The following is a 26,211-nucleotide window of genomic DNA, read 5'->3' as shown; positions in this document are numbered from 1 at the left end:
TTAGTGCTATAGTTAGTTAGTGCTATAGTTAGTTAGTGCTATAGTTAGTTAGTGCTATAGTTAGTTAGTGCTATAGTTAGTTAGTGCTATAGTTAGTGCTATAGTTAGTGCTATAGTTAGTGTTAGTGCTATAGTTAGTTAGTGCTATAGTTAGTGTTAGTGCTATAGTTAGTTAGTGCTATAGTTAGTTAGTGATATAGTTAGTTAGTTCTATAGTTAGTGTTAGTGCTATAGTTAGTTAGTGCTATAGTTAGTTAGTGCTATAGTTAGTGTTAGTGCTATAGTTAGTTAGTGCTATAGTTTGTGTTAGTGCTATAGTTTGTGTTAGTGCTATAGTTTGTGTTAGTGCTATAGTTAGTGTTAGTGCTATAGTTAGTTAGTGCTATAGTTAGTTAGTGCTATAGTTAGTGCTATAGTTTGTGTTAGTGCTATAGTTTGTGTTAGTGCTATAGTTAGTGCTATAGTTAGTGTTAGTGCTATAGTTAGTGTTAGTGCTATAGTTAGTGCTATAGTTAGTTAGTGCTATAGTTAGTGCTATAGGTAGTGTTAGTGCTATAGTTAGTTAGTGATATAGTTAGTGTTAGTGCTATAGTTAGTTAGTGCTATAGTTAGTGCTATAGTTAGTTAGTGCTATAGTTAGTGTTAGTGCTATAGTTAGTTAGTGCTATAGTTAGTTAGTGCTATAGTTAGTTAGTGCTATAGTTAGTTAGTGCTATAATTAGTTAGTGCTATAGTTAGTTAGTGCTATAGTTAGTTAGTGCTATAGTTAGTGTTAGTGCTATAGTTAGTGTTAGTGCTATAGTTAGTGTTAGTGCTATAGTTAGTGTTAGTGCTATAGTTAGTTAGTGCTATAGTTAGTTAGTGCTATAGTTAGTTAGTGCTATAGTTAGTGCTATAGTTAGAGCTATAGTTAGTGTTAGTGCTATAGTTAGTTAGTGCTATAGTTAGTGTTAGTGCTATAGTTAGTGTTAGTGCTATAGTTAGTTAGTGCTATAGTTAGTGTTAGTGCTATAGTTAGTTAGTGCTATAGTTAGTTAGTGCTATAGTTAGTGTTAGTGCTATAGTTAGTTAGTGCTATAGTTTGTGTTAGTGCTATAGTTTGTGTTAGTGCTATAGTTTGTGTTAGTGCTATAGTTAGTGTTAGTGCTATAGTTAGTGTTAGTGCTATAGTTAGTTAGTGCTATGGTTAGTGTTAGTGCTATAGTTAGTTAGTGCTATAGTTAGTGTTAGTGCTATAGTTAGTTAGTGCTATAGTTAGTTAGTGCTATAGTTAGTTAGTGCTATAGTTAGTGTTAGTGCTATAGTTAGTTAGTGCTATAGTTAGTTAGTGCTATAGTTTGTGTTAGTGCTATAGTTAGTGCTATAGTTAGTGTTAGTGCTATAGTTAGTGTTAGTGCTATAGTTAGTGCTATAGTTAGTTAGTGCTATAGTTAGTTAGTGCTATAGTTAGTTAGTGCTATAGTTAGTGATGGCATAATTGCCTCAAACGTTAATGAATTGTTACCTCATTGCATGTTTTCAAGTAGCTCTAGTCTTTACTTTTGTTATCTCAAGATCACGGGAAACTGTGTCATGTTCTGGTCACGTAATACATTTCTCGTAATCTCAAGAAACGTCTTGTGTGCCTACGCCAACGTCACACTCATTACCAAGATGCTGGACTGTAAGCGTTTCCCATAGGAAAACATGTCCTCATAGATTCAGTAGTGCCATCGAAAGAAAAAGAGCGAGGAAAAACTGCCTTAACAAAGCATCTGGGCGCTCAGGGGTTTCCACCCGCTCTGAAAACGTTACTTTCCTCACAATGATGGTATTCAAATGTTAGATCGAAGGACTAGCTCTATGAGCTCACCCACAAACCCCTGCCCAGCTACTGATCTCCTGGTATACCACAACGCAACAGTTTTTCCCATTACGGCTAATGCTAATGAGTTGATTCTATTGGTTTTACACCCTATTTGGCTACCTTGCATACTTGCATAACTCAGCAAGTCTCAGAAGAAGGTTCACAAAAACAGAAGAATGCAAATATACAGAACCTTATTTTGTCATGTTTCAAATAAAAATAAAAACTGAAGTACAATGGTTGAACAGACCATAGTGTTCCCATTACACTGTGTGTAGGCTACTTGCAAATAAGCACTTGGTCACACAGCGTAAGCTGTAGTCCATTCAATAATTTTTAATTTCACCTTTATTTAACCAGGCAAGTCAGTTAAGAACAAATTCTTATTTTCAATGACGGCCTAGGAACAGTGGCTTAACTGCTTTGTTGAGGGGCAGAACAACAGATTTGTACCTTGTCAGCTCGAGGGATTCGATCTAGCAACCTTTGCAATTACTGGCCCAATGCTCTAACCACTAAGCTACCTGCCGCCCCGATCGTTCTACCTATCATAAAATGTTCCCATTATATTTCCAGCTCATTCTGGAGATTTTAAAAATTATTTAAAAAAAAGCAATGCAGGCTACAGTTATGTCACAACCGACAACAACAAGCTTTTAACGCAACATCCCCTCTAATGTATTTGTTATAGATTGTTGCATAACGTTCAGTAGTGCTTTCATAACAATTCTGAGATGGTATGGCAACAGTACTCTTACAGTCCCTAACCTAACATTTTGCGCTCATTTTACTGGAACCACAATGAGTAATTTCAACAGCCTGTGAGCCTGAAATGTAACCACTGTCAAATTCATCAATATGGATACAAGGACTGATCCGTTTGATCATTTTTAAACTTTTTATTTTTTAAGCTTATACATTGTTGGCAAAAACTCAAATGACCCCAAAACATTAAGAATGGAGAGAACTTAGATTTAGAACAGGGCAATGTTTATCATCTTATTTATCATTCATGAACTCATTCTGATGTGTTGAGTGGTGGTATTGCTTTGATTTCAATGGCCTGTAGTATTGGCACGTACCAATTACTGTACCTTTTTTAGAAACATGCCCACAGCGCATGTTTCAGCTTCGTTAAGTCCGACACATGTTTTGAAAATGAGAAAAAAGCTAGTAAGGAGGTGTAGACAACTCAGCACATCACGTCATGACAACGTGACCTTTTTTAGTTTTTTGTTGGAGGGATTTTTAGATATTTGTAGCAGTGTGTAGGTGTTTTGTTAATGTTGATTTTCAAAACGTGATGGATTTTCTGCCAACAAAGTTCATTAGCAGAACAAAGGATAAATCTATTAAAACCTGAGATTGAGCTTCCAGTCATTCTACTAAAGAGTGTTTGTGCATTTTGGGTGCATTAAGCATGTTATCAGGTCATTTGTATGTTTATACTTAATAGCACAAGGGTTTGATTTTAAACCACTCAACTGTAATAAGAGATGTAGTCCTGTATATTGCTCATTACTTGAATTACCCAACAGAATGTTGATGGGAGATAACTGAACAATCCATTGGCCAATAATGTATTCAGATCAGAGTGTCATTTGCAGTATTGTTCCATTTACCTTCTGTTTATTTATGCCGTATCCAGATTTAGTATACTTTTTGGTGAATTTATGTGCAATGTAGCTCCTTACTGTGAATGAATAGATGTGACCTATGTGTATTTGGTTATTCATGTTAGTCAAACAATTTAGAAAATTGTGTGAAATTATAGACATGCCTCGATGAAACCGTAGGGCAGCTGCTAATGGGTTTGATGTCTGTCTGACCAATACCTTAGTTTACATCAACAATACCGTGACAGGAAACAAATTAGGTTTGAATGACGTTTTCCACTCATGACATTTGTGTTTATAATGATTTTGTCTGGTGTAAAAATGTTATTTTTATTTTTTTCAATATCGTCAGTGTGCAAATACCATACAATTGTTGAACGCGGACCCATTGTCTTCGGCTTTATTTTCGGCACGGCAGTATGAATTACATGGCGTTGAAATGGTTGAACCAGATTGATATTACTCAGGTGCAACAATAAAAAAGAAGCAAAACACTATGTGCTGGCAGTAATGGATAATAGCTATTAGCAGTAAATAAAATCAGAATAGGTCGGAATATTCTTGTGAATGGCACAGTATGCACAACACAATACACATCCCAGATTATTCATCGCCCAAGGAAGCAAATGGGTTGGTTCATTTCCATGAAACCCCCCCCCCCCATGTAGGCTCACATGTATCAAGGAGAAAATATACGCTTGTTGTGTGTATTGAAGTCACATTTGCATATTCAAGATGTATATTATTCACATGGCTGACATCGTCTCCTTTCACAAACCCGCCTCTCATCTCTGTCCTCAACCCCATCCCCCACCTTTTCATCCCCCCCCCCCCCCCTAGATGAAACTGATTTCCAAATTCAGCACAGTATTTGTCATGAGGTTGCCAACTAGTTAAAGCAGCTCTGGTTAACCTGAAGTCAGACTGGTGATGCTGCTCTCTTCCCACTTTTTTTTCTTTCCCTGTGGTCTTTGTTGTGGCAGCAGGGCATGGCACTGGCAGTCTGGAGCATTGTGTCTGATTTCTAGCAGACGAACTGACCTCTGGGGACTTATTGACAGCTAACTACAGAGGGAAACACAGTGCAGGGAGAGAGATAGAGAGAGAAAGGGAGAGCTGTGGGGAAGATCGATATCAGACAAATAAATGCATTTTTGTTTTTAAGAACATATTTCGCAAGTATAGTTGGATTCCCCCTGAACGGGGATGAAAAGAAAAAGCTACAGATTTTGGCAGAGGCATAATGAGTGAAAGAAAATGGCTGCCTCCAAAAAGGATCTAATTAATTTTGAAGGATCATCAGCCCCTTTCGTCCAAGGCAGGGGAGGGAGGAGGGAAGGAGGCAGTGATACAGACCCCTGGACTGATTAGCATTCACTGCAGGTAGGAGCTGGCTGCTGCTCACCCACTGTGTCACAGCTAAAATGGAATCACTGTTGTGAGTGACAGTCTGAGCAGCTGAAGCCTTTGTTGCCCGTATTCACCTCACTTCACCCCTCAGGCAGGTGGCTTTACATGTCTAGATTGCAACTGAAGCCAGGGAGGAAATGTATATGCTCGTCTTGTCTAAATCTAGCCATGCAGAGGCCTTTGTCATCAGGTCATCATAGAATGTCCCTGACCGCACTATTACACCTGCATTGGCTGGCTTATTGTAAACTAGTGTAATTTCCCTCATGATTTCAGCACTTTGTCACTTTTCCAAAGCACTATGGTGAGAATAGAAAAAGGCCGCTTTATGTGCTTTCAAATGTGAGTGAGTGAGAGAGTGAGTGCATACCGTGTGTGCGCTTGCATGCGTGCATGATGATATGTACATTTTATGACTCTCCTTAATATAGAATGTACCATTGTACTTGAATTCAAATTCATACTGAGATATTTACCACAAATGATCTGATAGTAGGAATAGGAAGGTCTGACGTTTAGTCAGTGTTGGGCAATGGGCATACTGGATAGGCAATAGAGAAGTCAAAGAGTGACTACTGTCCTGGCAAGTGTGCTTACACATTCAACTTCATCAGGGGTCCGCAAGTGTAGCTGCTGGGACCTTATTGTGATTGTATGGATTATAAGGGGTCACTAGACAATTGAGGATGTCCTATTGGTATTGGTGTGTTTCAGCTGTTGCCATGCATCACTCAACATCTTTTCAGCTGCATAGCAATGGCTTGAGACTTGGTTCATGGCTTCAGACTTGGTTCATGGCTTCAGGCTTGGTTCATGGCTTCAGGCTTGGTTCATGGCTTCAGGCTTGGTTCATGGCTTCAGGCTTGGTTCATGGCTTCAGGCTTGATTCATGGCTTCAGATTGGTTCATGGCTTCAGACTTGGTTCATGGCTTCAGGCTTGGTTCATGTCTTCAGACTTGGTTTATGGCTTCAGGCTTGGTTCATGGCTTCAGTCTTGGTTCATGGCTTCAGGCTTGGTTCATGGCTTCAGGCTTGGTTCATGGCTTCAGGCTTGGTTCATGGCTTCAGGCTTGGTTCATGGCTTCAGGCTTGGTTCATGGCTTCAGACTTGGTTCATGGCTTCAGACTTGGTTCATGGCTTCAGACTTGGTTCATGGCTTCAGACTTGGTTCATGGCATCATTGGAAGGTCTTTTGTAAAGTCCCTATATCCAAATAATATGGCTGCCATGAGAGAATCATCAACATCTTAGCTGTGATTTTAACACAAAAAAATGGCCATAATGTGTCTGAGCAATTGAATTATGATGTAATTTCTTGGATGGCTTAGTTGGCGAGGATATCCAAGCTCGTTTTCCTTTGAGCTGTTTGACCTAAAACCCTGTGATTTAGTACAAAGCAATGGCTTGTTATGGAACCATGGTGCCATTTTGTCCAACATAGAAAACAAACAACACAAGCTCACAGCTTTATTTACTGTGCCGCAAACTATAATTCAGTAAGACAATGGAGGTAAACATTATTAATGTTGTGGCACACAGCTATCGACTTAGAGGTGATGTTGCATGTCAATCTGCTGTATTGTAACCACCACAGGCATTTGGTTGTTAGGAAACAGGTTAATGAGGTCCACATGTATTCAGTAAAGTAATATTTTCACGGAAATTAAAGCTTAATTAAGCCTACTATCTCTCTATTTCTTTCAAACATCACACTAACAATCCTACTCCAAACCATGCCTTTTAAAATAAAAAATGATAAACAATGACTCTTCTGTAAAGAAAAAAAAAAGTGTTATCTAGGATCTAAAAAGGTTCTTCAGCTGTCCCCGTTGGAGAACAGGATAACCCTTTGAAGAACCCTATTTGGTTCCAGGTGCAACCCTTTTGGTTTCAGGAAGAACCCTCTTGGTTTCCTTGTAGAACCCTTTACCCGGAAGGTTCCACAAGGAATGCAAAAGGGTTCTACCTGGAACCGAAATGGGTTCTCCTATGGGGACACCCGAAGAACCCTTTTTGTACCCTTTTTTTGTGTTTTAACTAGTCGGGCATCACATTGTGTTCTCTTTGTTTATGATATTTTACTGTATGTCAATTTCATTGTTTTTCCCAAAGGTTGTCTTTGACTGCTGCTGTGCATCTACAAATCAGTGTTTAATCCTGTTCATCTGGCTGGTCTGCCAGTGGCATAGGCCTACTAATACAATGGAAAGTATGCAAGGATAAATAAAGCCCCCTTTTTTTTTTTTGAAAATAAATATCTCAGCTCAGAGCAGACTGGGTAAGATAACCAAAAGCAGGAAATAAAATCGGATGAAAAGATAAATTACATAAAGTATTTATGGAGACAATTCCGTATTCATTGCCGTCACATGTTATGTCTTCTTTGTCTGTTGCAGTCAGGAACGGAAGTTAATACAAGTTGTGTAACTTGATGCGAGTACATTTTCCCAGTCTAATAAATGTAAGGACAGTTGGCGCCTTAGAATATTAAAACTGTTGTTGGTTACCCACATACACATCTACTGAAATGTAAGGGTTTTAATCAAGCTCAGTGTTTAACATAATACTCCTACTGTATACTGTATGATCCTATTCATGAAGACCATTCAGCAAAATAGATTGCAATAGATGAAGGACACATATGGACAGAAATACTATTACATTTTTTGAATGGGAAGACATTGACACATTTGGCTGAGTTGACGAGAATACATTTGCTTGTGTTGTACTATAAGCATATCAGTCGCAGCATCTAAACAAGAAGACCACCACAGACGGGTTCAAATTAAATATGAGTATTTATTTATCCTTCAGCGAACTTCATGATATGAATTGGTTTATTTTGAGTTTGACATATGGACATTTCCTCCATTTCCACAAACAGTAAAAACCAGAGGAGGCATAAATTGGCCGTAGTTGGACTCTTACAGTTTGTGGTCGTGCACATAGAGTATGATCCAAAATGATTGACACCCTTGATAAAAGATGAGCAGAAATGACTGTATAAAATAAATAATTGAAACACTGAGCTATATTGTATGGTCAAATGTGTTTCTGCTAGCACAATTGTTCAGATAAATATTTTGTTTAACAAGTAACAATGTCTCTAAACGCTAGGGGTCATGTTATTTCTTCTTCGTGTCACCCAACAAATGTACATCCCTCGAGTTGGCACTTGGATTGGAACCAGTGCTTTGGTCAGATGACATGAAAATAAAGGGCTTTGGCCACTAACACCACTGGTGGGTTTGGCGTCCAAATGAGAATTTATGAGCAGAAAAGAACCCCCATACCTACTGTAAAATATGGGTGTGGATCCTTGATGTTACGGTCAACGGCATCATGAACTTTACCCAGTACGTGGACATTTTATCCCAAAAAACCTGGTTGCCTCTGCTAGGAGGCTGAAACGTGGCCACAAGTGGATCCACAAAGAAATGCTTAATTTGGCCACAAAATCGGCATTTTGCAATTGCCATTTTAGTCTCCAGACTTGAAACCCATTAAAAGCCTGTGGATTGATATGAAGAGGGCAGTCCCTAAGCGCAGACGAAGGAGATCAAGGATCTGGAAGAATTCTGTATGGAAGAATTGTCTACGATCCCACTCAATGTGACCAATGCTTTCTCTTTTAGAAAAAGGCTCAGTGTCGTTATGCTTGCAAGGTGAGCTATTGAAAGGTATGGAAAACAGCGGTGTCAATCATTTTGACACGTACCTTATTTTCATTTTAAAAAAGTGTAATTTCTTGTTAACTCGTGGGAATTGGCCTATATGGATAGGGCTAAATTGAAATGTTTCTTATAGAATAAATATAAAAGTTATAACCATGGTAGCAATTGAAAGGGAACAGTTTGGAGATTATGGGAATTATTAGACCAAAGGTGAGAACACAACAGTTCACCTGACACAAGACTGAACACAATCATTACACTGTTGATTTTATGTGCATTTGACATTTACTGTACTTTTTGCCACATTTGTTGATAACGAAATCTGAAAATACTCTGGGATACATTCAGTAACATGGTAAGAACATTCCTGAAACATGTGTTGTAGGTGCAACATAAGACAAAATAATTACAAGAGCTTGAGTGAGAGGACTAACTGGCCACACACCTCTCCAAAGTGTGCACATTTCCCAAGTAATCTCAAAAAAAGAGTCTTCACATGTAAGGTGTTTTTTTTTTTGAGCTCTCCTAGCTGTGCCGTTGAGGAACTCGAGCAAGAACACTTGCAGTCATTTTGTTTGGAACACAACCCTGCATCTCCGCCGTCACACAATTACCGTTGTTGTTTACACAACCCCCCTCCCCAAAAAACGGTCCACTATAAAACACAATATTGCGGTCTTGAGCTTTCACAATGCAATTGAGGGGAACAGATATAGGTGCTCATAGAAAGGAGTTATGACGGCGTTTAAGTGCGTGTGTCGCTGCAAATGTTCATCACAGTAGACAAACATACGCTAATTCTGTTCAGCATAACCCCGGGTATAATAACATGTCATCGAACATAGTGATCATAAACGTGGACACTGTTATATGACATGAGTTTTATGACATGAAAATGTGAAGTGCACATTTGGACTTCCTTGTATGACATCAAAGCAGTATTTCCTTTTTAATCCTCAACGTCTAATCTTTCAAACATACATCGAGTCCTCTTAATTTACAGAATTTCCCTCACTCGGTCAGTCCAATTTTTTTTTGCGACAGTTGCCCAATTAGCTGGAGGGATGGGGGCAGTTTCTTGTTGCGCGCAATGCTCACGTTTAGAGCGTCTTGTCAGTCAAAACCCATACAGAGCTGTGAAGCACAGAGGCCGAGCTCGGACGTTATGTAGAGCATGTTACTGTACCAATTTAGGCATTTATCAGTGCCCATGCCATTTTCAACTTCTATACAGAGACGAGTGTAAAGGGTTAAACAAAATATATTTCTGAGCAAATTGTATTAGCATAAAATAATATCATTTCCAAAAATGTTTTGCGTGCAATATAGCTCAGTATTTCAATTATGTATTTCAATATAGCTCAGTATTTCAATTATGTATTACAGCCATTTTTGCTCATCATTTTCAAGGGTGTCAATAATTTCGTACCCCACTGTAAACTTGAATAGCTTAGAGTCTCTGTAAACCTCAGAATCACATGCTGGGTGTAGCTGAATGCCTTTTTGTGTTTCTCCATGAATGCCTTATGTGTTATGGTATATATGATTTGACTGTTTATTTTTTATTTAACCTTTATTTAACTAGTCAAGTCAGTTGAGAACAAATTATTATTGACAATGAATGCCTACCAGAAGGCAAAAGGCCTCCTGCGGGGACAGGGGCTGGGATTAAAAATAAACTAACATTAAAATAAAATATAGAACTAAACACACATCACGACAAGACAGACAACACAACACTACATAAAGAGAGACCTAAGACAACATCATAGCATGGCAGCAACACATGACAACACAGCATGGTAGCAACACAACATGACAACAACATGGTAGCAGCACAAAACATGGTACAAACATTATTGGGCACAGACAACAGCACAAAGGGCAAGAAGGTAGAGACTACAATACATCACGCAAAGCAGCCACAACTGTCAGTAAGAGTGTCCATGATTGAGTCTTTGAATGAAGAGATAGAACTGTTCAGTTTGAGTGTTTGTTGCAGCTTGTTCCAGTCGCTAGCGACAGCGAACTGAAAAGACGAGCGACCCAGGGATGTGGGCGCTTTGGGGACCTTTAACAGAATGTGACTGGCAGGACAGGTGTTGTATGTGGAGGATGAGGGCTGCAGTAAATATCTCAGATATGGGGGAGTGAGGCCTAAGAGGGTTTTATAAATAAGCATCAACCAGTGAGTCTTGCGACGGGTATACAGAGATGACCAGTTTACAGAGGAGTATAGAGTGCAGGGATGTGTCCTATAAGGAGCATTGGTGGCAAATCTGATGGCGGAATGGTAAAGAACATCTAGCCGCTCGTGATCACCCTTACCTTCCGAAAGTTTTGTCAAGTGCTACTGATCATAAGCTCCTAATATGGTACGCCATAGTAACACCACTTTTGATATTTACAGTTGAAGTCAGAAGTTTAGCCAAATACGTTTAAACTCAGCTTTTCATAATTCCTGACATTTAATCCTAGTAAAAATTCCCTGTTTTAGGTCAGTTAGGATCACCACTTTATTTTAAGAATGTGAAATGTCAGAATAATAGTTGAGAGAATGTTTTATTTCAGCTTTTATTTCTTTCATCACATTCCCAATGGGTCAGAAGTTTACATACACTCAATTAGTATTTGGTAGCATTGCCTTTAAATTGTTTAACTTGGGTCAAACGTTTCGGATAGCCTTCCACAAGCTTCCCACAATAAGTTGGGTGAATTTTGGCCTGTTCCTCCTGACAGAGCTGGTGTAACTGAGTCAGGTTTGTAGGCCTCCTTGCAGTTCCTCCCACATATTTTCTATAGGATTGAGGTCAGGGCTTTGTGATAGCCACTCCAGTACTTTGACTTTGTTGTCCTTAAGCCATTTTGCCACAACTTTGGAAGTATGCTTGGGGTCATTGTCCATTTGGAAGACCCATTTGCGACCAAGCTTTAACTTCCTGACTGATGTCTTGAGATGTTGCTTCAATATATCCACATAATTTTCCTTCCTCGTGATGCCATATATTTTGTGAAGTGCACCAGTCCCTCCTGCAGCTAAGCACCCCCACAACATGATGCTGCCACCCCGTGCTTCACGGTTGGGATGGTGTTCTTCGGCTTGCAAGTCTCCATCTTTTTCCACCTAGCACAACGATGGTCATTATGGCCAAACAGTTCTATTTTTGTTTCATCAGAAAGCAGACATTTCTCCTAAAAGTACAATCTTTATCCCCATGTGCAGTTGCAAACCGTAGTCTGGCTTTTTTATGGTGGTTTTGGAGCAGTGGCTTCTTCCTTGCTGAGCGGCCTTTCAGGTTATGTCGATATAGGACTCGTTTTACTGTGGATATAGATACTTTTCTACCTGTTTCCTCCAGCATCTTCACAAGGACGTTTGCTGTTGTTCTGGGTTTGATTTGCACTTTTCGCACCAAAGTACGTGCATCTCTATGAGACATAGCGTGTCTCATTCCTGAGCGGTAGGGCAGCTGCGTGCTCCCATGGTGTTTATACTTGCGTACTATTGTTTGTACAGATGAACTTGGTACCTACAGGCATTTGGAAATTGCTCCCAAGGGTGAACCAGACTGGAGGTCTACAATTTGTTTTCTGAGGTCTTGGCTGATTTCTTTTCATTTTCCCATGATGTCAAGCAAAGAAGCACTGAGTTCGAAGGTAGGCCTTGAAATACATCCATAGGTACACCTCCTATTGACTCAAATTATGCAAATTAGACATCAGAAGCTTTTAAAGCCATGACATAATTTTCTGGAATTTTCCAAGCTGTTTAAAGGCACAACTTAGTGTGTGTAAACTTCTGGCCCATTGGAATTGTGATACAGTGAATTATGAGTTAAATAATCTGTCTGTAAACAATTGTTGGAAAAATTACTAGTTTGTTATAACAAGAAATTTGTGAGTGGTTGACTTCAACTATATATATATATATATATAATATGGATTTGGTTCCCCCCTTTGCTGCTATAACAGCCTCCACTTTCCCCTAGATGTTGGAACTTTGCTACGGTGACTTGCTTCGATTCAGCCACGAGCATTAATGATGTTGGGTGATTAGGCCTGGCTCGCAGTCAGTGTTCCAATTCATCCTAAAGGTGTTCAATGAGGTTGAGGTCAGGGCTCTGTGCAGGCCAGTCAAGTTCTTCCACACCGACCTCAACAAACCATTTCTGTAAGGACCTTGCTTTGTGCCACAGGGGACATTGTCATGCTGAAACAGGAAAGGGCCTTCCCCAAACTGTTGCCACAAAGTTGGAAGCACAGAATCATCTAGAATGTCATTGTATGCTGTAGCATTAAGATTTCCCTTTACTAGCCCAAATGATTCCTCTTTACAGTTGGCACTATGCATTGGGGCAGGTAGCTTTCTCCTGGCAACCACCAAACCCAAATTCGTCCGTCGGACTGCCAGATGGTGAAGCATGATTCATCACTCCAGAGAACGCGTTTCCACTGAGTCCAATGGCGGCGAGCTTTACACCACTTCAGCCGACGCTTGGCATTGCGCATGGAAACCCATTTCATGAAGCTCCCGATGAATAGTTCTTGTTCTGACATTGCTTCCAGGGGCAGTTTGGAACTTGGTAATGAGTGTTGCAACCTAGAGAGACGCAATACATAGGGACTGGGAAAACCAGGGATTTGAAAACACGTTCAGTACGGCCTTGGTATGCACACACACACACACACACACACACACACACACACACACACACACACACACACACACACACACACACACACACACACACACACACACACACACACACACACACACACACACACACACACACACACACACACACACACACACACACACACACACACAATCCAGTTGGAGACTTTTATATTGGAGAGCAATCCTTTTGCGATTGTTGCAACCTTTTATTAAATTGATTCAAGCTCCTGTGTCCTCTGTAGGTCCGCTCGAGGCAGGTTGTAGACATTTCTGGTCTCTAAATGCTTTTCTGATAACGATCGGACTGTGAGCATAACAGTATGTCTATAGCCTTTGACATTTTATTCAGAACTGACAAATATGATATGAGGAGATATAATATAATTGTGGGTACGTCAGACCGAAAGGTGGATGGATCTCCTTTGGCTGTGTGTGGTTCACTGACCAGTGGTTTAGATAACGGCTGAAAAGAGATTTGGCCACGTGATTTCCAACCTCGACGTATAGTTGGCGGTGAACTGTCCACTAGAGTATTAGTCTAGAATGTCCACTCACTCTTTACATTGGAAATTTGAACACATCCATTGCATTGCATCCAACGTCACCACTTCAAAGTTTCCCCAGTCGTCTTTTGTAAGTTACGAATACATTCGCTGGAGTCGGTCTCTACGTATCAAGGTCAGACACTTCTGCCTCAGAATGAGCATGTTGATTTCTGAATCGTTTCTTGTTCCCTCTATAGGGCGGTATTGAAGAGACCACTGTGGCAGAGCGACCTGTGATAGAGGCAAGCAGAGAGGACGGAAGGTTTTGCCTAGCACTGGTCTTCTCTCAGCCACCTCCACCAGGAACCTGTAGCAGTGTGTCCTGTGCCTCATCACCAGCCTCACACACATCTTCCCAACCAAGCGTCATCTGACTGTGTGAGTATATTTCTGTGGTCAGTCGGAGAGTGCCCCTCATAGTTAGGCTACACTAGCAGCATGGGTGTGTTTCGCATGTATTAAAACAGACATTGAATATGGTTTTATTCATATATGCCAAATCTGGCCTGCATGTTGCAATCATTAATATTTTCTGTTTCTGATTGTAGTAAGCCTAATTGATGTGATTTGTTTTGTTCTTTGAATTCGTTATTTTCTGTTTCATTTATTTATATAGATTTACGATCATATGTGGTTTCCCAGGAACTAATAATAATAAGTAGTATTCATTAGTCCTTCCCTTGGTTTTTGATAGAATGTCTTCGACAATACCTTTTATAGTAAATAGTCACCTAGATACAAGGCTTTCACCTTCACTGACAGGTGGTCAAAGGTAATCACTTGAGAGCTCTCCTTTTGTTGACCTAAAAGCAAGGCGTGGCCATGAATATACATTATCTAGATAGATCTTGATGATCGTGTTTAACATCAAGGGGAGGTGGGTTTTTTTTTCTGTCACCATGGTTGCATAGTAAAGTAGCCTAATTTCATTGTGGTTTTACTGCTAAGCATAAGATAATTACAAGGGTGATAGTAGTGAAAAGGGGTCAGGTGCTATATGAATAAACGTGTGTGTGTGTGTGTGTGTGTGTGTGTGTGTGTGTGTGTGTGTGTGTGTGTGTGTGTGTGTGTGTGTGTGTGTGTGTGTGTGATGTACAGTACGTACCCAGTGAGTAAAGGGAGAGGCGTTGTATTATAGCAGTGGTTTTAAGAACCCTTGTGCTCCGGGTGTGGGTTATGTGGATGAATGAAAATATGTAAAACGTATACAGATTGTAGGAACAGGTGTTCAGTCTCACAGAGGAGCCATTCATTTTGGTTGTTGTTGAGGAGAGTAATAATGAGGCTGTTTTTTGCTGGAGGACTAATGCAAAATCATATTTAGTGGTTTGATACAGATGAGGTTAAGAAAAATCGATGATGTTATGTTGAGATGAGATGGTAAAATAGTAGAACGCCCCATTTACACCACTCAATGAATCTAGCTTCCACGTGTGGAGGGACAAAGCGATTGGATGCCATTGATTGTCATTGTCATATCCAGTCTTGTTAAACTGATCTACAAATGTCTGGGGTAACAGTAAAACATTCAACAAGTAAGTCGTGTGTTGTTTTGTAGCAATTTGTTAATTCTACATGTAGATATCTAAGAAGAGCTTTAACAACGCGTGAATTGAGAGCAATACTGTAACGTGGGAAATATCATGAAGCCTATAGCTGAGCCATTTCTTTTTAGATTTGTAGTTTATTATGTACAATTTGTGTTTAGGGCAGTCACCACTCCATTCGTGAGTTTGGCTTCTACATTTTAGCAAAGGAGACAGGCGCAAATACAAACTTAAACACGGCTTAAGCCTAGCTGTGTAACGTCCTGACATCCGGAGAGTAGGGTAGTTAGGAACCACGTCACAGTGCACGCTGACGGCTGATGAACAAGGCTTTATAGTCTAAACCCACACCACCACCTACTGGGGGTTTGGAGTCTCATAGAAAATATATCACCAGACTTGTAAGACAGGAACAAAACTAATTGGATGGGAACCATCTTGGTTGTTTCGTTCTCGCTATTGCCCTACAGATCCTTTGTCGTGCTGTTTTGTGCAGACATTCATCCAACTACGAACCAGCCAGTTTACCTCGACTGATAGGATTGTTTCAATATCAAATGCCAACATAAGATGAAAGAACATAAAATAAGATGACCACCGAAATGTGAGGAAATCACATGGGGTGGATGGGAAAGGTCATATGTTGAAGTGGATTAAATCGGGCATATCTGTGCTAAATATCGTGATTATGTCCCTACAACAGTGCAGCTGTGTTGCTTCTCAAAATGTATTTGATAATCAATTTCACGTTTATTTATTAGATTGTTGCTCATCATGTGGCCCACATTTCTAAAGATTGAGTCATCATTTCTTCTTCTTTTTCCAGGTGACATCAGTTGCAAGGGGATGACCGAGCGCATTCATAACATCAATCTCCACAACTTCAGCAATTCTGTACTTGAGACCCTCAATGAGCAGCGCAACCGCGGGCACTTCTGTGACGTGACTGTTCGGATCCATGGAAGCATGCTGCGAGCCCACCGCTGCGTGCTGGCCGCTGGGAGCCCCTTCTTTCAGGACAAGCTGCTCCTGGGCTACAGTGACATTGAGGTCCCCTCGGTGGTCTCGGTGCAGTCCATCCAGAAGCTGATAGACTTCATGTACAGCGGGGTCCTGCGGGTTTCCCAATCGGAAGCTCTCCAGATTCTCACTGCTGCCAGCATCCTGCAGATCAAAACGGTCATCGATGAGTGCACCCGCATCGTGTCCCAGAATGTGGGCCTGGCCGGGCCAGGGGGGTTCCCTGTCAACCCAGGAGACTCTGGGCAGGAGACGCCCCGGGGCACACCTGAGTCAGGCACCTCTGGGCCCAGCAGCGATGCAGAGTCGGTGTACATGCAGGCCACGTCCCAGCAGAACCTAGAGCGTGCGTACACATCGCATTACTCCTACTCCGGCCTTTCACTGCAGAATGGAACCCGTGAGCGCTCCCACTACGTAACCAGTATGACAACAAGCTACGACCCAGCCCTCGGCACGCAGAAGGACCAGCATGACCAGGACCCGCCGTGGATCACCCGCATCCATGAGAGGTCACAGCAGATGGAACGCTTCCTATCCACTCCTGAGACCACCCACTGCCGCAAGCAGCCCCGACCGGTACGCATACAGACAGGAGGCGTTCACATAAAGCAGGAGGCAGAGGACGAGTACAGCAGCTATGGTATGGATGAGTGCACAGAAGACACAGAACACGTTGAGGGTGTGGAGAGTGAGCCGAAGGGTGAAAGCTTTGACTCAGGGGTAAGCTCCTCCATCGGTACTGAGCCAGACTCCGTGGATCAGCAGCAGTACCTGCTTGGCTTTGGGAGGGAAGGGGTTGGAGAGGGGCAACAGTGCGAGGGGACCCCAGTGCAGATCGATGTCAATGACTCCTCCCCAGAGCAGATGCATGAGACGGAGGACAGGGGCACATCCCACGGCACTAGCGACAGTAACATGTTGCAGCCCCTGCCCAACCCAATCATGGCCCAGTCCCTGCCAAGTGCCCCACTTTATATGCGCCAGGCCGAATCTCACACCAGCAACCTGAGGATGCCGCTCACCATGACCAGCAACACCCAGGTAATGGGCACGGCCAGCAACTCCTACCTGCCCAACCTCTTTGCCACACAGTCGGCCAGCAACAACAAGCCCTTCCTCTTCAGCCTGCCACAGTCCATGGGAGGCCAACAGACCCAGTTTGTGGCCGTGCCGCCCCCTTGTATGCCCCCATTCTCTCAGCAGTTGATGGTACAGCAGCAGGCAGCGCGGGAACAGCAACAGGCGGCCCAGATGGGACAGGGGGAGAAGAAGCCCTATGAGTGCACTCTATGCACTAAAACCTTTACTGCTAAACAGAACTATGTCAAACACATGTTTGTGCACACTGGTGAGTACACTAGCTCCTCTTACCATTTTGCATGTAACACTAGTATATTGCCATGAGTGGTTTGTGGTTCAAATAATTTCCCTGTACATTTGCAAACATAAAATACACAAACGCAATGAATGGTTCTTTAAGTTAACATGTAGCAATGGATAAATATTTATTGTGTTTAATGGCTTGAAGTATGTAGGATATTTCTTGATGGATGACTAATAGCAAACAAATATTTTACTAGCATAAGGAAAATTACATAGGTTTTCTGTGCATGAAAGAACTATTCATTTTAGGGATTGACATCAAGGGTTCCCCTACTGGCCGGGCAAGTGAACTCTCTGGTTTCTCCCCTTATTGAATTCATGGCAGTCGGGCAAGTTGAGCCTGCTCTGTGATTTCCCCATTGGTCAGGTAGTTAAAAAAAAACTGAAAACAACCAAACTGCAAATAATTCCAGTAGCTTAAATATGATTGTTTTTTAATTTCTCCCCATGTTTTAAGTGAAAGACAGAACATTTCTGCCATTTTATGGCCCTAGTTTTTTTACACAAAGAAATGCCATCAATTGTCTTCACTTAAACAATGGGGAGGAACCAGAAATATCAGTTTTAGGCTACCTTTAATGTCAATCCCTGATTTTGATTCAGCTGAGCGGTACAAATTAGTTCTAAGGCTCTGTCACATTGAAAAATGAACTTTGGCAGCCTGCATCATAGCTGATATTTCTGTATTTGATTAATACAGTGAGTGATACTTAAGGTCCTGGATGGTTGCCAATGAAGCTAGTCCTGTAAAATATGACACATTGATTACTATTTGTAATTTAGAGTTTTATCAGTGGGTGGTGGTTGGTGCATAAATATGAAAAATGTAAAAAAAGAGGGATGGCAACTACCACTGAGCAGGACGTTGGAAGGGGTTCTAATTCTACCAGAATTCATAAACGGGCTCTTTATATTCCAGTTAAGAGCAGAATTATGTTATTTTAAATATTTTCAAAAATATATTCAAGCCGAGATACTTATTTGTAAACAGATGGAGGACGAGTGTGCAGATCAACAATGGCTGCTTGGCAGTGAGGTCAAACTTTGTTAGGGCATTGGTTTTAACTTGTTTTGTGACGGGCACAGTCCTCGTTCATTTTCAAAATGACATTTTCAAGGCTACATTGGAAGAATCGAGTTGCGCTGTCGGTGTCCTTCGTTGTTTAGCACGGTTTTGTGTTTTCCTGTCTCCCATTTTTCCTCCTAATGACTGTGACTTCTGTGTATATCCAGGTGAGAAACCACATCAGTGCAGCATCTGCTGGCGCTCGTTCTCCCTGAAGGATTACCTAATCAAACACATGGTCACACACACAGGGGTGCGTGCCTACCAGTGCAGCATCTGCAACAAACGCTTCACCCAAAAGAGCTCCCTCAATGTCCACATGCGGCTGCACCGTGGAGAGAAGTCTTACGAGTGCTACATCTGTAAGAAGAAGTTCTCTCACAAGACCCTGCTGGAGAGACACATGGCTCTGCACAGCACAGGGGGCGCCGTCACAGGGCTGTCGGGGGCAGCAGGCGCCGGTGGTCCCGTCTCCATTCCCATGGCCGTGCCCGAACCCGGCGCCGGCGTGGTGGCCCTCGCCATGCCCGTCAGCGGAAGTGCCGGAATAGGGGGTGGGGTCGGAACAGGAGTGGGTGTGGCTGCGGAGGCAAGCTGCCAAGAAGGGACCACCTACGTGTGCTCCGTCTGTCCTGCCAAGTTCGACCAAATTGAGCACTTCAATGACCACATGCGAATGCATGTCTCCGATGGATAAGTACAAATAGATGCACTTCTTTAAAAAAAGAATGAAAAAGAAAAATGGCACTAGATTTTTTTATTTTGGGGCATGAAGAGTAATGAGTATAGACACTGGCACATTAAGTTTCCCAGAAAGGAGTTTTTTTTTTTGTTATTCTAAAAGAAAAACAAGATGGTGGCCTTAAGGCTTTGTAGTTTGATATTGATCCACTGGATGGATCCTTACTACAGGCCTCTAAATGTATGCTTTCCTAAAATTACTGATTTATGTGTTGAACACTACCGAAAGGCCTACGAAAGAAACACACACATACACAAATTCAAACTTACACACCTATATACAGTATAGATATATGTTTGTATGAGTGTATGTGTTCATGTGTGTATGTGTGTGCTTGTGTATTTGTATGTGTGCGTGACTGCTTGTGTGTGTGTGTGCGCGCGTGTGCAAACATTGCCATGGAATTTCTAACATGGTAAATGTGATCCCATATTGACCGTTTTGGGCACTATAGGCGTCCAAGCTTACTGTGGTATGATTTTCAAATAAACAAAAAAATAATATCTGGCTTGGGCTAAAGATTCCCTCTTAAAAAATATTGTTGGTCACAAGTTTGCCTTCTTATGTCGGATAAGAAAAGGAGAGTAATTCATTTGACACTGGGTTTTTATTTATTATTATGGTATCGAGGGATTAAAATGCAGCTGTTGTGGAGGTACAAGTTGATTTGACTAATTGTACTGAAATGTAACTTCCTGTGAGTGGGTATAGGAATGGTTATTTGGTTAATGTTTTACTGTCCATGCAGTTTGATGGTTCAGGTTAAGTTGACGAAAGTAGGGTTGTTGATAAGACAGTATTTGAGCAACAAACAAAAAGTAATATTGTTAGGAGTTTATTTCGTTTGCATACACTGCCACTAATATCTTAGAAGACTGTTCAGGCTATAACTTATTAACAGAAGACAGAAGAAAGTTCTTCTTGACTTAATCTGTTTCTAAATTATTGTTTAGTTCTATGAAGAGGATTTGACATGTGCAGTTGTGGCAGGCTTGAGTATGTCACCAGACTTATCATGATTGCTGCTCCCACAACGTGTACCAGACTGTTATCAGCTGTAGATTACGAAGCGATTCGTCATTATTACTATTATCGTTCAAATGATTCAAACAAAAAATATATATATTATTTGATTAATGGAATGATTTACCAAGGAAGTTTAAGACAGCCGTCAAATGGATTACCGGTGAATTGAGAATGATTCTGTGAACTTGCATTGGACAGAAATATCTTCCTATGACCTAAAACTCTTGTCTACCCTGTTCCTAAGGATATGACCCAGCTATTTGAGCAGGTGGAGAAAATGAAATGCACTACTCCTGAAATCTTAGCTCCACCTGGTGGCCCAAATGGCATGCCATGTCCGGACATGACATGTAGACAAGAGAGACACGAGGCAAAATAAAGCATGATAACATATACCCGGGTCAGTAATTAGCCTACTTCATAATATACCACAATTTGCAGATGGACTTTCCAGACAATAAGATACATTCCTGTTTTCACCGGATACCTAGACACAAGTGTGTACAGAATAGATTTGGGAGTAGGGAGCGGGGATACCGTTCAAGTGTCACGTCACTCAAAGGCTCTGCTCTGATATTTGTCTTGTTGTTCTTGCATTTTATCCAAAATAAGACAGACACGTCTGCCTGCAACTGCAATCTGACGTTTTTGCTCATTTCTTTGAGTAGACACTTTTTTTTTTAGTTACAACGATGAGATCGTAACTAACCACAATTACAGTACAGTCTGAAAACAATATGTTGTAGATAAAAACAAAGTGCTGCATTGCAAATTTTCTTCAAATGCCTGTGCTTAATATTGAATTGTTTTACTTAAGAAATTAAATTCTATGATTTTCGTTTTTTTTTTTTCATTTTCTAAAGGAAAAAAAAAATATTTCTTAAAAGCTTGATAAGAGGACTGCATTATTTTCTTGCATATATGTTGCACTGCTTAAACCGATAAGTGCACTACTGTTACCAGAGATATTTTAGTTTTAGAGAATAATAATCATTTTTTATCGAATGTTTGGTTGTAGAATTCACGTGTTAGAATAGCTTTTGTTCTATTTTTCGATAAGGTAATTCAACGTTTCTTGGCTTTTGTTATTGCTTGCTACTATATGTATTGACTTGTGCTGTGTTTGTGCAAGCATTTATTTTTTATTCAAATCCGAACCATCGTGTGAGCTTCTCTCTGTTTTTACCCTTTTTAAATGTATTATTTTCAGGAGTTAATCCCTTCTAACAGCAGTTATCGCACTGCACACATTAGAACAGATGCTGAATTTTCATACAAAAAGCATTCATGCCAAATGATCCCCCCCCCCCCCCCCCCCCCCCCAAAAAAAACTAACTTTTTTTTATATATAGTGTGCGTGGACATAAATGATACACATAAATCATAGGCGTGTTTTAGACATTTCTTTGGGAATAAGAGGGTGGGTGGGAGATTGTACGAAGCTTATTTGCTATTTGTAAATTGTTTCACAAGTGTGTGTCTCTTGTGTTTTGTATGTCTGTGTGAGTGTTTGTGTGTGTTGTATAATCAAACTGTTGGTGTCCCAAGTGGATGTGTAATACCTGAACTGTAGGGCTTCCTTTGCAATATGCAGTGCAGGTACTATGAGAAGCAGCTTTTGCTAACCCTCATGGGCTAATAAACACATTTGTGATGCACATTTACGAAGACATCTATTGATCAAACATTGATAAATACATTGCCCCTATTGGAAGAAGTATATGGCATTTTGTGCCTAGTGCTTCAGTTACCTTCATTCAGCTGGTTGCTATTTGAAAAGGCAAGGTGTACCTGAGAAAAGTCTCACAGCTTCACTGTGTTCTATCTTTGTCTCTTTCAAATGGGAAAAACAAGGATGTGATGAGGACTGTAATTAACATAGATCACAAAGTTCGGATATCCTCATATCAGAAACAACGGACCTACTGCATGCATCAGAGCGGTCTCTTCATATAATGTCATAGTCTCCATCTGGTCATTGAATGGCATGTGGTTGTCAAAGAGAAGGAAACAATATACACTCCCCTACGTGTTTTGTGGAACAGTGAATCTACGTGTTTAATTTGTACCCCAGCATATTTTCATACATATCTGTTTTAACGTTTAGAAATGAAAGCATGTTATGTATGTAGTCCCCCCATTTGAACGTATTAGAAGTATTTGGACGAATTCACTTATAGTGTATTATATTTAGTCAAAAGTTTATTATTTGGTCCCATATTCCTAACACGCAATGAGTACATCAAGCTTGTGACTTACAAACTCGTTGGATGCATTTGCAGTTTATATTGGTTGTGCTGTTGTGCTATGCCCACTAGAAATGAATGGTAAATAATGTGTAGTGTATTTTGGAGTCACTTTCATTGTAAATTAGAATATCATATTTCTGAACGATTATAAATTAAGGTGGATGCTACCATGATTATGGATAATTATGAATGAATCGTCAATAATGATGTGTGATAAAGTTACAGAGACATAAATATCATGCCCCCCCCCCCCCCCCAAAAAAATGTGGTAACCTCCCTGTTATTGGTAATGGTGAGAGGATAGCATGTTTTGAGGGATCTTTGTGCATCTGTATCTTGGTACATTAATGTAGAAGTGTCCAGAAACATATTATTTTCTTATTTACAAAAAAGCGACACCAAAATGGCACAATATGTATCTCGTCCTCCCCATTTTAAATATTGGACAAATTCACTTATAGTGAATACTTAAAGTGCTTTCATTTCTAAGCGGTAAACATTCTGTACTGGCGCTACATAAGACAATATTAAACGTTTTAGCTTCGCTGTCCAAATAAATACGTAGGTGAGTGTATGTGACTTGTGATTGGCCAGCAGTTTGTTATCCTCTGCTGCAGAGATCTCTAGGGGGAACATAAGGCTATACCTGCTTCTACTCTATAGCTTCAATTGCCACACTAAGTCAAGGAACACTGAATGGCTGCATGCAATGTTAATTTGTCTCTATTCTTGGAGGACTCTCTGTAGGCGTAGGTTTGCTGAGGCAATGTCCTTAACAGATGGCTACAGTATGTAAGGGACTGCTGTGATCTATTTTGATCACATGTTATTGCTCTGGCATACAGTTGTTGTTGTTGTTGTTGGTGTTGGTGGTAGTGTTCAGGGCCATAAACCAGGGTCTTAGTCCGGACTGTTTTATTAAGAAAGTTGAAGCTCATTTACTGCATTTCGATACAGTTTTTTTTATTTGATCTAAAATGCTATTTGGAGAACAGCAAACGTGACCCCAGCCATTATCACACTGGTCGCTGTAACTTCATTCACCTCAGTCCATCTCCAAACACACAGCCTACTGGCTATACAATTAGCCGCTACACATGAACTCAGAACTGGGATTAAAAACTATGATTGAATACGTACAGAGGGATATGTTGGCAGAAAAAAAGTATTTCATTAACGAAAAAGTAAACGAATGAGTTTGTTTTACAGAACAATTGTTTTTGCAGTTTTACAGCTAATTTCCTGCCGTTCTCCACATGTTGCCATGACTTATTCCATGTGAATGATATCTGAGTGAGAGGGACTAACTAAATCAATTGGAATCCCCCTTAGGTGCCCAGTTGGTAATTCAGCCACGATTACTACAAGTTTAGATAGCTGGCTAGACTAACTAGACTCATTTACCGATCTAAAAATGTGTTACTGACATGGGCTAATTGAGTGACTGTCAGTGAGTGACATATAACAACAGGAAAACTACTGATGCACAACTACGCTTTGAAATTGCACCTTGTGTATTCTACTATTCTAACTCTCAACAGTAAGTTGAGACCCTGACGGAGTTCCATCTTTTGAATTTTTGTCCTACTATGTGGTTTACAGCCCTGGTGGTTGTCTGCTCTATGGAATAATATAGAAATGGTCAACCGTCTAGGCAGAGCAGTACAGTCACCAAATGAGTCCCAGTAAACACAGTGTGTGCCATGCACCGTGAAAGCAAGTCCAACCTTCAGTTTCGCAAAACCAGAATAATGAATGCACTCTATGATAGCCATCACTTATTTATAATGAAACCAAGACCAGACAATAGTTGCTTCCAAGTGTATTACCAGTGAGATAATCTAGCATTATTTTGTGATGATCAAGATTATCAAGTGATTGTTTGGACCACTTGGCAGTCTCATACAGTCAGCCTAAATGATATTTATGTAACACATGAATCAAATGCACTATTGACTGTAGATGTCTTTCTTAAAGTGCGTCATTTTCCCGTTGTCACAGGTTGTTTAAAAAGACAATAGAGATGTAGATGTTGGTTTTTAATAGACAACGTTTTCGAGAGCGGATTTGGGCTATAAATCATCCATATTATCCCACGGCTGATGAGAGGTTCAATGGATATATGACATGACATTGACAGTACTGAGGTATAGGCCTGTTGGTTACCCATAGACGGTTGACCTCACTCATACGTGTGTTTTAAGGCAAACTTGACTTACAAGCAGAAGCTTAGCATTAGTATCATCTTATGATACCATACATTGACATGGCTAATGAACTACCTAGGATTTGTTTTCCAACGGCGCCATTTTCCCCTCTCCCTGGCCTTACTTATAACAGCTCTCTTTTTGTTTCATTCACTTATTGTACCCGTGGCTGATGTCCCATTATTGTGTTCAATGAATAGTCCGAAAGTTGTGAAAACATGCAATGCAACCCTGAAATACACCCCTGTCGTAATTGTCCCATTTATGTTTGTAAGATTGCTATAACGTAATGTGTTTTTTCAACTATACAATATACTCACAGGTATAGAGTTACGCAGAATTAAGCCTATAGCTCTTCGTTCGGTGTTTTATAACGGTCACTTTCTTATATTTCACATTTTTACTTAAGGGTAGAGACACAGGATCAGTTTTTCAGTGTTTGAATCATCTGTGTGCTTGTGTGATTCAGGGCTTTACTTTGACCTTTTATCTGGCAACCATTGTGTACCGGTGTATTTGTAATTCATTTTTAGTTAGTGGGCAAACAGGATAGACAGCCATTGAAGACATCACAGCTTGCCAGAAGCACATATCTTCTGGGTGGACACAAACCTCTTTTCAAATGAGAGAGAGAGAGGGGGGGGGGGGGGGGGGGGGGATATAAGAACTAAAGTAGTGATATGCTTGAATGCCACAGCACATGTGATATACACTCCTAGAAAAAAAAAAGGTGCTATGTAGACCCCCCCAAAAAGAGTTTGTCAGCTGTCCACATAGAAGAACTGTTTGAAGAACCCTTTTTGGTTCCAGGTACAACCCTATTGGGTTGCAGGTAGAGCCCTTTCTACAGAGGGTTCTATATGGGACCCAAAACGGTTCTGCCCGGAACCAAAAAGGGTTCTACCTGAAGCGGGGAAAAAAGCGTTCTCCTATGGGGACAGCCGAAGAAACCTTTTGGACCCCCCCCCCCCCCCCCCCCCGAGTGTACTTCTAGTTCTAGAAGGCTTAGAAATACTCATGCTATTTGTCTAACAGCTTACATCAGTGTCCTCACATTCATTTCATGTGCTTCCACAGTATCTTGCATAGTAACTCAGATAGTAACGAACAGTTACCCTGACAGTAAACCTGCTGGCATACATTATATAGATCAATTCCAACTACATGGTATCAGTTGAATCTAATGGATATACAGTA

The 26,211-nt window shown here is 40.8% G+C and overlaps 1 protein-coding gene across 1 annotated transcript in view; it reads left to right on the top strand.

The window, feature by feature from the left end:
- The window catches only part of LOC109872474 (zinc finger and BTB domain-containing protein 20-like), a 44,837-nt gene extending 22,954 nt beyond the window's left edge, over positions 1-21,883 (top strand). Inside the window, exons 3-5 of the mRNA XM_020463722.2 lie at positions 13,969-14,149; positions 16,145-17,689; positions 18,958-21,883. Of these exons, the coding sequence (XP_020319311.1) occupies positions 16,165-17,689; positions 18,958-19,487 (2,055 nt within the window). The 5' untranslated portion in view covers positions 13,969-14,149; positions 16,145-16,164 and the 3' untranslated portion in view covers positions 19,488-21,883. The remainder of the gene's footprint in view (positions 1-13,968; positions 14,150-16,144; positions 17,690-18,957) is intronic.
- The last annotated feature ends 4,328 nt before the right edge of the window (positions 21,884-26,211 follow it).

The sequence above is a fragment of the Oncorhynchus kisutch genome, linkage group LG28 (genome assembly GCF_002021735.2).
Source record: "Oncorhynchus kisutch isolate 150728-3 linkage group LG28, Okis_V2, whole genome shotgun sequence".
Classification (NCBI taxonomy): Eukaryota; Metazoa; Chordata; class Actinopteri; order Salmoniformes; family Salmonidae; genus Oncorhynchus; species Oncorhynchus kisutch.
This window is presented reverse-complemented; position numbering and strand designations above follow the sequence as displayed.